We start from the raw sequence: 14216 nt of genomic DNA, 5'->3' as shown, positions 1-14216 counted from the left end.
ATAGATAGATGGATAGATGGATGGATGGATGGATGGTTGGATAGATACTTTATTAATCCCGCAAGGGGAATTTTGTTCGCTACAGCAGCATTATGATACAGGTAAGCAATCAAAGTAAAAGAGTATGAAAATGCACGATATAATGAAATAGAATAACATTAAATGAACTAACTAAACAGTAGTACAAAGTTAACGTTTGCATCACTAATTATAATGTCGTGATGTAAATGTATATTTACACATGACCTTTCTCTGAGCATTGTATTTAGGCAACATATGTGAGTACTTCTTCCATCACTGGCGGTGTTGTAAAACACGAACAGGTTGGTCTCAACACTGACTACTTTGGTCCACGCGGTGGCGCTGCTGTCCCATTTAGTCTTCAGCAACAGAAAAAAAGCGACCCAACCAAAAACTCCATCCAACCACCTCAACAGGAACTGACGTCTCTTCGGTGCAAGTGGATGGAAAAAAAAATGCAGCTGCAGGAAAAATGGCTCCAAACACCGCACCGCTAAAAGGTAAGAAAGGAACCCTTTCAACAGTGAATGTCTGCGCGTTGAAGTTGTACTTCGCGGTGGCCTGAGATCCACGGTTGCAGCTCCGTCGTATCCCGGGTCCGTTTCCAGCACGACTAAAGCTGCGGTTCTTCCTTGTTGTCGGCAGGACCACAAGCAGTTCTCTGGGTACTTTTAAATAATTTAAAATCACTGCCCTGCAAAGTGCGGAACACTCGTGTAACTTCTCGCCGTGGTGCCGTGTTTTCAGTTCAGGTTTCTCTCTCAACCTTCTGTTTACCTGTTTTCTTTTTGCGTAACGTTCTGTTAGCGGCTAACTTTAGCATCCAACAAAGTTAGAAGTTTCCAAAGCCGCGTTGTAGACCGATATGTTAGTCCGCCGCTGTGTGTTTTACCGCCGGTACACTGTGTTTTTATATTCTGTAGCGTTAGCTGTGAACAGGCGGAGTCACAACAACACTTCAGTCGGTTGCGTCTCCAGTGAATGTCTTCTAAAATGTGATTATTATACAATACCTCAGTGCTAACCATCCACACTGGGGATCAGAGGAAAGGGTTTCCTCCCCAAAGTCAGTAGAGGGACAATTTAGATTTTTAGCTAATTAACATACAGGAATGAACACACACACACACATTCATGGGACTGCTTGTGCGCAGTGATTGTATGTTTCTCTGCCTATAACAACCACCAAATGTGCAATTCTGTGTTCCATTAGAGCTCCTACAGTTTCAAAGATAAGGTTAGTTTTAATGCATTGTGTAAATACTGTAGTTGTCAGACTAAACCCTCGCTGAGGGCCAAGTTGAACATGATGTGGGACTTCACCCCCCCAGTGGTCCTGTCTGTTTTTGTTTTCTTTTTATAGACTTAATGTTCTGCACAGGCGAACATCAGCAATAGATAAGCCGGTGCAGGAAAAGAAGATTGAGTGCACTGTTAACTTTTCCCACAGAACACATCTATAAACTTGACCTGGTTACTTATTTTCCTTTTTTTAAAGATGTTGTGCTGTACTTTGATCGGCGGTACAGAGAAATGCTAACATCTGCACTTTTGCACAGCTACTGGAAGGAAAAACTCTGTCTCATTAGGGTCAAGATAGGTTCACGAGTCGGCCTTAACACATGAACACTGAGCAGGTTTTGATTGCTGTATCCGTATCATCCCTGTTGACATGAAGAGATCCTCTCCTGATGTACTTTCAGTGGAGAAGATATGGAAGAAACCCTCTGTCCTCGCTCTGTGCACAAATGTATCTGAAGCAGTCTGAGTGAGTCAAACAAGTGGGCATCTTCTAAAGTTAGTCTTTTTAGTACAAACCAACTCCTTTCTTCTACCTGCCTCTGTAGTCTGTCAAGTAAGAGAGGAAATACGAGCTTCCTCCTCCTGCTAACAGGTACTTTATGTGAAATATTAATACGGAATAATTATGAGGACGAACAGCCACAAATCTTTAATTCAGCTTCATTGAAAATCTGGAACAAGCTGATATAGAATACATATGTGAGGCTGGCACAATAAGATGATTTTACAATATTAAAGCTACCTAACGGGCAAATTAAACTGCATGTTAAGGGGTTAAAAACCCATGATGGTGGCTTTGTCAAACCATCAAGCAATTGATCTCCAGTCTCTCCAGTACAAACTGTTATTGTGACCTCCGCATCCTCACATCTTTTCACTCAGTAAAGCATCTTCACTGGAGGCTTACGGCTCTGCCATCCTCTGCCATGGTGCAGAGGGCAAAGTATTTGTCTTGGCTGCCGTTGGCTTTTCTCCACAAGTGGGGCTTTCCTTCTCTGTATGTCTCCTGATGCCTTATATGGACTTTAAGCATGTGACCATCTTGATTCAGGATGGTCTGTGTTTAGCTGTGGTTTTGGGTATTTTAGTGTAGCTTGAGTCCTATTGAATCTCCATTTGATAAAGCAGTATACAGCCCACTGTGCTCGTCTCAGTCTTCCTTCAGTTGGATACACTACTGTGTATTGCATTATCTGCCCAATCTGCAATTATCTACAGTAGGAAACAGTTTGTGAACTTTTATCACACTATGCGGTTTCTTAGATGACCCGGTGTTTACATACAGAACCAGGAAGTAGCTACTGTTTTATTGTCTGGCTGACACTCTGACCTTTTGGTTATAGAACAGTGACTTGTAACTACTAAGCTTCAATCTGCCATACAGGGCATTCTAACTGTATGCAGACTCAATGACACACAGATGGACTGCTTTGGTCGGAGCATGTGACATTTCTGCACAGAATGAAGGCGTCGGTGACGGCAGGCGCCACAAAGACGATGACCTTTTGATGCGTTTAGTGTCCCAAAGCTGTGCTCCTGGCAGAGTTGGCACCGAGCTCCCACAGTCAAATGCCTCATGAATGCAGCCACATTGTCACGGCCCGCTGGTGTTAGCACAGCTGATAAGACAATCTTGGGCCATGGTGCTAACATAATGCTAACAGAGTGAGAGAAAGCCAGGGGATGAGAGAGGGACCCGTTGGGCTGATTAGCATGCCAAATTCCTCAGCTGCACAATAGTGCTAGGCTAGCCCCGAGCCCCAGCACAGCCAGCCCTCTCCACCACAATGGGAGGGGAAGCTCAAGAGAGGCCGGTGACGCCTGGGGAGGGAAGGAACTCACTCAACCCTGGGGCTTTGATCGCTCAATGAATGGTGGCTTTGAGAAGGCGCCGTGTCGTTTCAGGACCACAAGACACTCTCGGCAGCGATGTTGTTCTCGTCTTGTAGACGTGGGATAATCTTGGCTCCCGCCTGTTGTAGGGCAACCGTAAATAGTTGGGATTATCAAGAGTTAGCCATTGTTGTTTTTTGAGTAAAAAGCAGTTTGATGACATCCCCTTGGGAGGGGAGATGAATGAGCTGTTACTTCCCGTCCTGAACAGAAGCACACAGATTTGTACATTACAAAGTGGCATGAGTCATATATGTCACCTCCTTGTTATAAATCCCTTTGCTGTTGTTTGATTAAGTCTTTCTTTTGGTATGTGGTCAGCCCAGCTGCTTGGTTAAACAATTGCTCAGTGCACCTTGCAATGTCACGATAAACATCAAAGAGGCTCACTGATGGGTGAGAGCTTGTTGTGAGCGAGCTGATCAGTTTACATGCCTTGAACATGCTGGTAATGTGACCTGAATGACGCCCGTGACTCCAAAAACCAGCGCGAGTAATTACCGGCTGTGCATACGTGACAAATGACAAATCAATAATCGACCGAGGCCGGGTTACAGCAGCAAACCCAAGAGAAACCTTCCATAAAGAACTGAAGTAAAGCTGACATGCGTTTCACACAATAAACAATATTTGATACACATTCTGTCTATGACCAGCTCATTAAGAAATGCTTATGACTGGCAATATTAGAATTTTTCTGGTCTGATTTTCGAGTATAGTCTCAAAATGTTTCTAAATTCTACACCAACTGCTTTGAATCTGTTTGACCACCTCTTGATGTCATTAATCAAATGTTTTTCCCTTTTTTTTTTTTTTAGGTGTTTAAAGATCTGCTACACAACCCTTTCAGCCACACTTACAAGCTGTCACACTCATGGCACCTTCCAGTTGACACAATGGCCCAGATATCAAGTGGTAATGGGTTCAAGGTGGTTGTCCCCCAGCCAAAGGGGGTTGTGGGTAAAGAGGAAGCCCTCCGCATGGAGGAAGAGGCTTTAGCAAAGTTGCAAAGGGATAAGAGACCCACTCTTTCAGCTTCGACATCCTCGTCTTCCTCTGCAGCCTCCTTATCCTCCTCCAAAGCATCTAAATCTACCACTACTGCTCCTCGGCCTTTACCCGCCACCAACAGACCCGAAAAGGACCTCATTGTCTTCCCAGAGACCAAGAAGCCGGCAGAGCAGGACAAGTTCAGGGATATCGATGTTGACAAGCTGACCAATGAGGAACTTGAAAAGCTCCTACTGGATGAAAACTTTGGGGTTAACAGCAAAGTGTCCCGCCCCTCGTCCCTGCTGGGGTTTAACCTCAGCGCCTCCTACCCTGGAGGCAACCTCGGTAGCTCCTCTCCCTTCCACAGTGGCCAGTGGACACCTGTTCTGTCCACCCCATTGAACTCCAGTGTGTCCACTCCCACCCACCAGCCTACCCCGCTTTTCCCCTCTGCTCCGTTCCCCAAACCAGGCACATTTCAGAATGGCTTCACTCCGACCATGTCGCCCTTCATGGCCCTGACGGCGACGCAGCCGTCCTTCATGGCCTTCACTCCCATCCAGCCCGCTGCTGCCATGGTCTTCCCGCAGCCGGCCGTGGACCCGGAGATGGTCAAACTGTTCGACAAGATTGCCAGCACCTCAGAATACTTGAAGAATGGCAAATCGGCCGGCACTGAGGTAGATTCCTCTCAAGCGGGCGCAGCTTCTCTTGCGCCCAACCCACCACCCCAGCAGCCAGCAGTGGTGGAATCCCCCAGCATCAGCCGCTTTGACTGGCTGGATCTGGACCCACTGACAAAGCACAAAGCTGAGAATGAGGAAGCATCTATGGCATCGGGGGGCGCTGCGCCGACAGTACCGGGAGTCGCGGGGGATCCCTGGGACGCAGTGCTCGAGACCGAAGGGAACAGCAGCAGCAGCACCAGCCCTCCGCCGGAGGTGAAGGCGTTGCTGACGGTTCGCTCACAGCACAGGAGAGCATCAACGGGAGCCTCCGTAACCAGGAGTCACTCGCTCAACATCCCGGGGACCTCCTCCCAGCACAAACCAAACAACCAGGTAGGACTGCAGTGAAATGGAAATCTTCTCTTACCTTTTTTAGATGTCAGGGACATTCTGCAGAGTTTTCTATCGGCCTTTTCACAGTACACCTTCTGACATGTCATAGCAGGAAACGTATTGACATGACAAAAAAACAGAAATCCTACTTCCTCAATCTGATTGCACCGTTGTCCTACACGAACACACAGCTTTCTGTCAAAGCTTTTGTAATTTAACACCGTAAATGTGTGTCTGTGCGGTTTTGTCTGTGGTTTTCTCACTGGTTTGAAGTGGGCAGGACTCAATTGGGAAAAGACAATGTGACATACTTCTGTGCACCGTATCAAGATTTAGCAACAATCCAAAATGTAATGACGGTTGTTGTCAGACTACTGCGAATCAAGTCTGATCAAACCACAAGCACACAGTTCTGATGAAGCCAATTAACTACGTTTTTGAGTGTTCAACTCCTAATGTGTAAGGTTTGTTTTTCCGAACTGTTTCTTTGGTCACGCATATTTGATATAGAGAAAAACTTCATATGTCATATGTAAGAGTTTTGTCATGCGTAACTTGGGTCCAGTGCCACCCTGAAAATCCATCTACTGAGTACAAATCTGTCTTTGTACACCATTGACAGCATTATGCATTGCAGAATAGATTACTGAACAAACCCACAGGACTCTTGCAACATGAGCGAGTGGGGAGTGAAGTTTAGTCAGAACAGACGATGGTGGATCTTCTCTTTCATCCGTAACACCCATCAAAGTCTTTCTTACAACTGCAAGTATTCTCCTCATCCATCCACCAGCACAAGCAGAACATCCTCTACACTTCCGCTCCCTGTAATTGAGTGTTTTCGCTGCGGTTAGCTTCCCACTGCTTCGCCCCACAATTTCCTCTCAACCGCATTTTGCGATTAATTTTGCCATGCAAGTGATCTGATTGCTTGTGATGAATATTTAGAGCATTCATTTGGGACAGTGCTGACAGGCAAGTGGCATGGGACGTTGTTGCCTCACTGCTCCCCCCCCCTTCAACCAAACAACCATCTGTCATTTGGCTGGCAGGTCTGTGTTGAGACGAGATGACCATCTTAGTCAGCAGTAAAACGCATACCGAGGCCAACCGGCCCAACATGAATGTGTCTTCCTCTTTATTCAGTATTTGACAGTCAGATTATCCGGACGTTGTAAATCTTCTGTCGGGAAATGAATGAGTAAAGATCTTGCGGTTGACCCTCCCTAAGTCCCTCCCCCTTTAGGTAATATTGCGAGTGTAACAAAAAGAAACATGGTGAAGCCGGCTGTGTTGGGATGGGTCAATGGGTAGAAATATGAATAGTCACACCTAGTGTAGTCATGCTTGAGGCATGCATGTCTCTCCCCATACAGAGTACAAGAAACAAACAATACCGGGTTATTAGGATAACTTCCTGCTCATTGTGTTTGTGTGTTACCATGACATTCAAAGCATGCATTTATGTTAGATTGTTGTGTGGCATTCCCACCATTTCAGAGTGTCTCAGGTTTCAATTAATTTCACTGTGAGTGAAATGGAAACTTCCTTGTTAAATGTTATTTTAGTATTGTGTGTATTATTGTTAAAGATGTTAAACCTGTGGTGCAGTAATACATGATCCTGTTAGACATCTATTAAGAGAGTGAGTTAGCAAAGAGCATTGTATTGTGTTCATGAGCTGTGAGAGAAAATCAAACCCAGAGGACATAAACAAAGCCTCACAGAATAATGTGAGTCCGACAGGTCAACACAAACTTTAAAAGCCAGGTGTTGTTACTTAGTGTCGATACTTTATTGCACTATTTTTATTGAACTTCCCATCGATTACCAGTATGGTACAGTGACGGTCGTAAACACCCACTTATGTTAGATACTAATAACTCTGCTGCTTCATAAAATGCATCATAAGCAAATCAGTTGTGCCTAGTTCACACTACACGACTTAAGCCCTGATTTTCCACCCACCAAGTGTGAACTGTTCAAAGACGCATGCAGACCGGCTCGCCGATGCATCGCAGAGACATCCCAGATATCCAGCAGGCTAAATATCTGGATATCTCTATTGGCTGAGCGACAGCCAATGAGAGTGCAAGACATGGGGTGATGGTCGCCTATAACAGTAGCAACTTTACCGTATGTGTTGCATGTGCAACTCAGACCAAAGTTGTTGCACTCATAGGAAACAGGCTCGTGTGGGAACCGATATTAAAGTATATAATGTACCACGGCTTGCTTGAACAAAAGAATCCTGTCCAGCCCATGGCATTACATCATTTCCTGTGTCACTTCTTGTGTGTTTTGGTGCCAAAACATAGTTTGGAGACCAGACATACTCATCAGGGTTTCCCGCTGGTAATGGATCATGTAGTGTGTGAGTCTGTTGTTGGGGAAAATACTAATTTTTATAGTCCCTCCAAACCATTATTTCCAAGATGAGTGTTCGGATGGCAGTAAGCCGGCCTGAAGCTGAGAAGCCTTGCTTTAGTTGGCCAGACTGCCGTGTAAGATGTGGTGGCGTGGGCAGAAGGGGCAACATGGAAGGAATGAGGTTGAACTTATTTTCCCCCCTTTCATTCTCTTTCTGTGTTGACGATCTCTTCCTTCGTCTCTCGATTAGTTTCTTCACCTCTGTCACTCTACTGGTGTGTGTCTGCTCTTCTTCTGCCCTCCGTGTCTCCCTCCTTCCATTCACCGTGGTGCCCGGCGGCTACTGATCCCTTGCTTTGGCCTTGTGGGTATGAAGCTGTCGGTTCGTGATAATCAGCAGTCAAACAAATGGCTCTATCTGCGGTCACGCCTCACAGCACCAGCGCCTGTTCACACTGTTTGCAAAGCACTACTGGAAATTAATGCGTCATTTACCGCATGTTGCCATGTCTGGCTTCATAATGCTTATCTTCACAATTGTTTCAAGGAGTTCTGCTTGATTCAGTTGGGTTTTTCGGGGGGGTGGGGGGGTTCGTGCAGTAGGTCTTCAAATCCAGAGAAGAAATGTTAAGGACGAATGGACTGAATACAACCACACAGTATATACGTATGCAAAGAGGTTGGAGGTGTAGAATGCACATTTGTTTGTTGGACTGACCGACTATTCATCCGTTTGATTTAGCAGGACCAGTTTTTCAGTAACCCTATACTGATGCGTGTTGTGAATGTGGTTAATGGAGATAACGATTACGTAACGAGCCGGATTAAACACTCGGCTGGACTCGTTTTTGAGTGGCCCTGTTAAAACACACCCTGAAGTACTTCGCTTGCTCTTTCATTGCAGACGGAGTCAGCGTGTCTGTGCCTGTTTGTTCTCGCACTGTTCCTTCCCAATGACCCCGCGGGCTGATTTTTGTCTGAACTAGCAAAAAATGTTTATCTGAACATCAGCTGTGATTCAAGATCTCGGTGTGCGTGTGTTAAACTGAATCATACAGTACGCCAGCATGCACTGTACATGTTTTTGCCAATTAGATCTCTCCTTCCTCTGCAGATTTATAGACCTCCAGCAGCTCTTTTACGTCTCTCACACCTCCATGCCATCCCACTCCGGACGCCGGCCTTTTTTCTTTTTATTACACCTTAAGCACGGGTATGAAAGCGCTGTTCCACCGGGCAGATTGCAGGTTTAAAAGATGTTGTAGTTCCTGGTCGTGGCATGGATCCCAGTCAACTGTGTCTCCTAACCTTTGACCTTGTTTACTGGCAGAAAACGGCAGATGCATTGTGGGAGATGGATTGTGGAAGCAGGTAGAAACCAGATACCAATGCACATAATAAAACACGTGTTTAAGGAATAAGTCGAACTCTGCAGAGATTTCGGAAATTTCCTCAAATCACAAAATAGTGAATCTATCAGATGCTCTTTGACGGTCAGCCTGCGATTTCAGTCTCTCACAGGAAGTGTGAGTGAGGGAGCCATCAGTCACTTCCTGATCGAAAGAAGAAGTGGATTGTTTTCAGAGCAGCTGGTTCCTCTGATGTAAACCACGGAGCTTCTCTCAGGCACCGATCGATGAAGCTGCATTCAGGCAGATGTGCCACAAAACTTTCAGCTGACAGTTATGAGTTGCGGAGTATCAACAAGCCGTTAAAATCAATCATCTCTTCAGTAAGTGCTGGATCAGCACAACGGCACCACTCAGTGTTTTCCCTCACAAAGTCGTGTCGTACAGTGAAGCCTGAGTTCACACTTCTGGGTCATTTACAGTTCGAGTGTCTGATACATGAATTTAGATTTAAAACAATTACACAAGCTGTTGATTTAAGCTACTGTTAAAACATTTATTTGTCAGAGAATGGAAGTTTGAGCACTGTCGAACTCAAATATTTAAGATAAGATAATCTTGTAATGTAATTTTCACAGTTAACTTATCATGACGTCGCTGCCCAGTGTCTCGATCTAAGAACTGGAAGGCTGGTCGGATATGTGCGATGGCTCGTGAACTTGTGAGTGCAGGTGTCCTCTGTGTGGGGTAGTTTTCATTAGGCGGGCACAGCGCGGTGAGGAGGTATCTCATGTCTGGATGTGTGGTGTAACTAGACACCGATGCCGGGCTTGGAATTACCACCAGCCATCAGTCACGGCTGCCTGTTTTCAGCCTTTCAGCTCTGCTACTGTAGTCAAGCTAACCGTGTTCTAACTCGTGTCTGTTAAACTTGACTACACACAACAGTTTATGCTCAGGCCTTTGAGAGATGGAAGGTAGAAGCTAGTTTTATGTGAAGATTGTGCCAAATCATCTAGAAGATTGATTAACAATAATAGTTTTTCATTGTTTGCTTATTGTAAATTAGTTCTACGACTAAAAGTTTCTGTTCCGTGTCCTTGAAGTCCAACATGAGTGTTGAATACATTTCGTTCCACTTGAAACATTATAGTTTACATGATTGGTGTACATGAAAAAGCTTGCAGGCTTCCTCACGGTTGCCTCTCCGCTGGGTTGTGGTGATGATTGTGTGCGCATGTGCGTGCACGTGTATCCTTGTTTGCATGCACCAGAACAAGCAAAACAGGAACCCACTCATAACATGGCACATGTCATCCTCCGTGGTACTAGTAGTTAAAAACACCTCGTCTGAAGGCTGAAGTGTTTCTACCTTTCCCTGCTGCTCTGAAGCACACTGACACCTTAGATCCTGTCTCTAGCCTCAGCTGAAGAGCACATTTCTAAAGTGTTCCAGATTTATGAAATGTAAATATCCATTAAAAAAAAAACATCATCAAAACATCATCATTCAATGTGTCTAATACGTTGTCCAACAGCTCTCCTCAGTCAACCCCGAGGTTAAGTTACCCAAGACAAACAGCAGGAATAGTTGTACCTCTTGGTCCTTCAGTAGAAGCAGGAGTCACATGTTTCATAATTGATTACGTCTCACTCAGGAGCACAAGGTGTCCAACGAACTGATGTAGGACAGAAACGCCTCTTTTACAGACTTGACTTATCATCCTCACTGTCTCTCTCCCTCCCTGTCTATGTCGCCTCACTCTGTTTATCGATTTCCCTGGTTTTGTTTTGTTTTCGTTGGTTGTTTTCGTTCAACTCCAGAGCGATGTGCGCAAATAGTCTCATTGAACCACTAACAGCATTGTCTGCAAACATATGGAAGGTTTGAGACAGAATGTTTTGTGCAGGCAGGATGCCAGTCTCCTCTGTGCCTCTTGCTGGGAGATGCAGGTGCTTTGGTGGTTCCAGGCTTGGCCTTCTTTCCAGGCTCCACATGCTGGCTTTGAGATGTCTATCTGCTGGTGTTATGTCAGGTCAGCACTTTGAACAGCGCTCCTGGGGCTGCACAGTTATGGTCGCCATGATATCTCGGATTAATCTGCTGGATGTTGGGATTTTGGTAATTTGAGTTGGCGCGCTTTTTCTTTTTTAATTTTAAGATGTATTTTGGGGGCATTTTGCCTTTTTGTTGACAGGAAAGGGTTCAACGAAGCGAACCGGGTTCATCGTAGTTCTATGTTTTTTAGAAATGTCAGACATTGCTGCTCTTCTTTCTTTTGTATAATCGTCAATCGAATAGTTTGGGTTTTGGATTGTTGGTCAGACAAATTGAAATGTCCGGGGCATTTAATACGCCGAATAATGAATACATTTGTCAGAATAATCAAAACTGAATGTTATTTTAAGCTGCAGCCCTAATTTTTTGGCTCCAACATAAATCCATATGATCTTTTCTCACTGCTTTTAAAGCTACACTTTCAGGAAAGGGCTTGGTAGTTTAATAATTCACAACATTAAATCATTGCACGCATGTCTGAACTGACTGAGGTGTGATTCCAGAACAGATTAATGTGAGGGCAGGAAAAGATCCACGAACTGTACTGGGTCCTTTATGCATCTGATGATCTCCAGTGAGAACATTTAAAACCCTCAAAATGTTTTGCAAGAGCAATTTCACACTCATTTCACTGTCACTGCACATGAAAAATAAGCTGTACCTTCCCCCGAGGTCATCAAAGAAATAAACTCTCGCTTCAGAATCTCCCAGAGGTCTTTTAAGAGGAGGTATAAACTATTGTTATTACTTTCCAAACATTCCCTTAACCCTCGCTCCCTTTTTCTTCCCTGAGTGATGTCAGAGGCACAGATTTGCGAGCCGTGACAGAGCACTTTTGCACACAGCCCACAGCCTGGTGCAGGAAGGGGCGGGGCTTTTCAATCCTCATTTCCTGTGCCACAGGAAGCGCATTCCTCAGCCGCTGACAGTAAGACGGCACGAAAAAAAAGAGTGTAACTGCAAGTTCCAGGAACCTCTGATAAATCCGAAGGGGTGTGTCTGTGTGTCTGTGTGTCTGTGTGTGTGTGTGTGTGTGTGTGTGTGTGTGTGTGTGTGAGAGAGTGATGGAAAGAGAGAGAGAGAGACGGCGTTCAGCTCAATTCTTGTTGAAATATTTATGAGTAGAAAATAGATTTGATAACAATGTTTTCTGTGTGTATTGCAGCACTTTTTCTGGAGTGTATATGTGTTGTTGTTTGTGCCAGAGAGACTGTCTAAATCAGAATTTACACTTGAGAATCTAAACCTCAATTAAATGTTGTTCACAGTTTAAGAGATGAAGGCATAACAGGGCTGGAGACCTCTCTGTGTGTTTCTTTGTGTCCAGCTTTTGCCCTCACTGACATGTTTATTGGCTCTGTAGGATTCATTGCTCTGAGATGTTTTTAATAACACTGCCCCTTGTTGTCCTGTCAGCCCTGTTAAACTGATGGAATGAGTTCATATGTGTTGCACTATAAACTGAGTGAAGCGTGTTACTCACATGTATTCTTCTTTGTGCACGTGTCTCCTTTAGGACAAGGGAAAAGGTTTGGTGAAGAACGCCGCTCTGGAAGAACAGGACGCTCAAAGCCTCGAGGTTATCGCCTTCTGTGAAGACGTAGCAGCGTAAGATCCTTCCTGTTGGTGGGAGAATAACGCACATAAAGCAGCTAATATAGCTAATCTAAAAATTTCATTTTTTCTTCTTGTTTGTATGCTTACGCATATTCCTGCATATATACACATAATTGCATGTTTTCGTTTCCTGGGCCGCCACAGAGCCTCTCTCTCTCTCTCTGCAGCAGTTAGTTTGGGTGGAGTGATGATGAAGCTGCGCTCAGGGAATCCACTTACATTGAGATAACGGAGTCAACGCCCGCCTGTTGGTCACTCCACATAGTCCACGACGAGTAACTTAACCGCTCATGAGAGTGTAGATGATGAAAAATGTCAAAACAGGCAGCTATTTCCACTAGAAATGGTACATTTCAGTTGATTTTACATGCAAATACCATTTTTATTCAGAAATCTTAGCCCCCCCCCTCCATCCTCTTATGATGCATCCAATATTCTCATCCAAGCAATCTGATGAGGCCGGCTGGTTACGGCTGCAAAAATACTGGGGAAAAATAAATGTTGACAATTCTGGTTGTTTTTTCCTCTGCTAGTCTGCGCTCCAAATTCCCTCATGGCGACATGTCCACCAACCCCGGCTTCGTCCTGAGCCCCGTCATTACGCAGAGAGACAGCGGAGGGGACAGCAGCTGCTCTGTCAAGGTTTCTATTGAAATCTCAGAATCTCAGCAGCCGGTAACCTTCACCTGTGACGGTAAGTGTCTCTCGCATGAAGCATCTGTGAACCAGTTCAACAGAGTAACAGAAGAGTATCTCACGCTGCCCTCGTCTTCTGTATTTTAGAGACGTTGGACTTTTTCTTCTTCTTTCTAGAATAGACGCACAGTTAATGGCAAGAATGGCCCAGTGTTAGGGAATGTATAAGCTCAATATACAGACCATCACATTGAAGTCAGCCAAAAAAAGGAAACCTTGTGCCCACTTTGCCTTTAAGAGTGAGCGGCTCAGATTGCAGATATGAGAGCTCTGAATGAGGAAATGACATCCACAGCTGCCAAACTCTTTACCCCCCCACCTCCTTTCTTCTTTTCTCTTTTTCTGTCATGGGAAGTACACCACGTTCCTTTTCCACACAAATGAAGGTTTGTCCCCTCACCATGAAGTAACCATGTTGGGACTTTTTTTTAGCGCCCCCCCCAGATCTTTGGTTTCCTTCCGTGGGTATTTGGGGAGCTGCCCTAACCTCTTGTTATACTCGCACAAACCGCTACAACCGCCGTGACTGACGTGACTTTTGGTGCCCGAAGCCGAGCACACTAGAGGCTGTCTGCCAGTCCACTGGGCCTTTTTGTTCAGCATGTTATCCCAACTGTGTGACCAAGTTCACCAGTGGCTGAGTGGCTCCCTGAGGATCAGCACTAAGTGTGTGTGTTGATGTAAGTTTATTGTTTGTATATATCTATATCTTGTGTTTTGAATGATGGCCAACCTATATATTTAAGCAGAGACGAGCTCTAAGCCCTCTGTAGTGTGTTTATGTAACGAACTGACCCCTTCAACACTCTGCATTGCTCGGTTCAACAGCAGCAACCTATAGGAAGTACATTTACT

General features: G+C 45.0%; 1 protein-coding gene across 1 annotated transcript in view; it reads left to right on the top strand.

Annotated features, from left to right (window-relative positions):
• Window positions 1-422: 422 nt before the first annotated feature.
• pik3c2a (phosphatidylinositol-4-phosphate 3-kinase, catalytic subunit type 2 alpha) overlaps window positions 423-14216 on the top strand; it is a 36498-nt gene continuing 22704 nt past the window's right edge. Inside the window, exons 1-4 of the mRNA XM_031857933.1 lie at window positions 423-521; window positions 4035-5270; window positions 12565-12656; window positions 13199-13359. Coding sequence (XP_031713793.1) covers window positions 4113-5270; window positions 12565-12656; window positions 13199-13359 — 1411 coding nt within the window. The 5' untranslated portion in view covers window positions 423-521; window positions 4035-4112. The remainder of the gene's footprint in view (window positions 522-4034; window positions 5271-12564; window positions 12657-13198; window positions 13360-14216) is intronic.

This window comes from Anarrhichthys ocellatus, unplaced genomic scaffold (assembly GCF_004355925.1).
Source record: "Anarrhichthys ocellatus isolate YVR2014 unplaced genomic scaffold, GSC_Weel_1.0 scaffold2, whole genome shotgun sequence".
NCBI lineage: Eukaryota > Metazoa > Chordata > Actinopteri > Perciformes > Anarhichadidae > Anarrhichthys > Anarrhichthys ocellatus.
The sequence above is the reverse complement of the archived record's forward strand: the minus strand, read 5'-3'. Positions and strand labels throughout refer to the sequence as shown.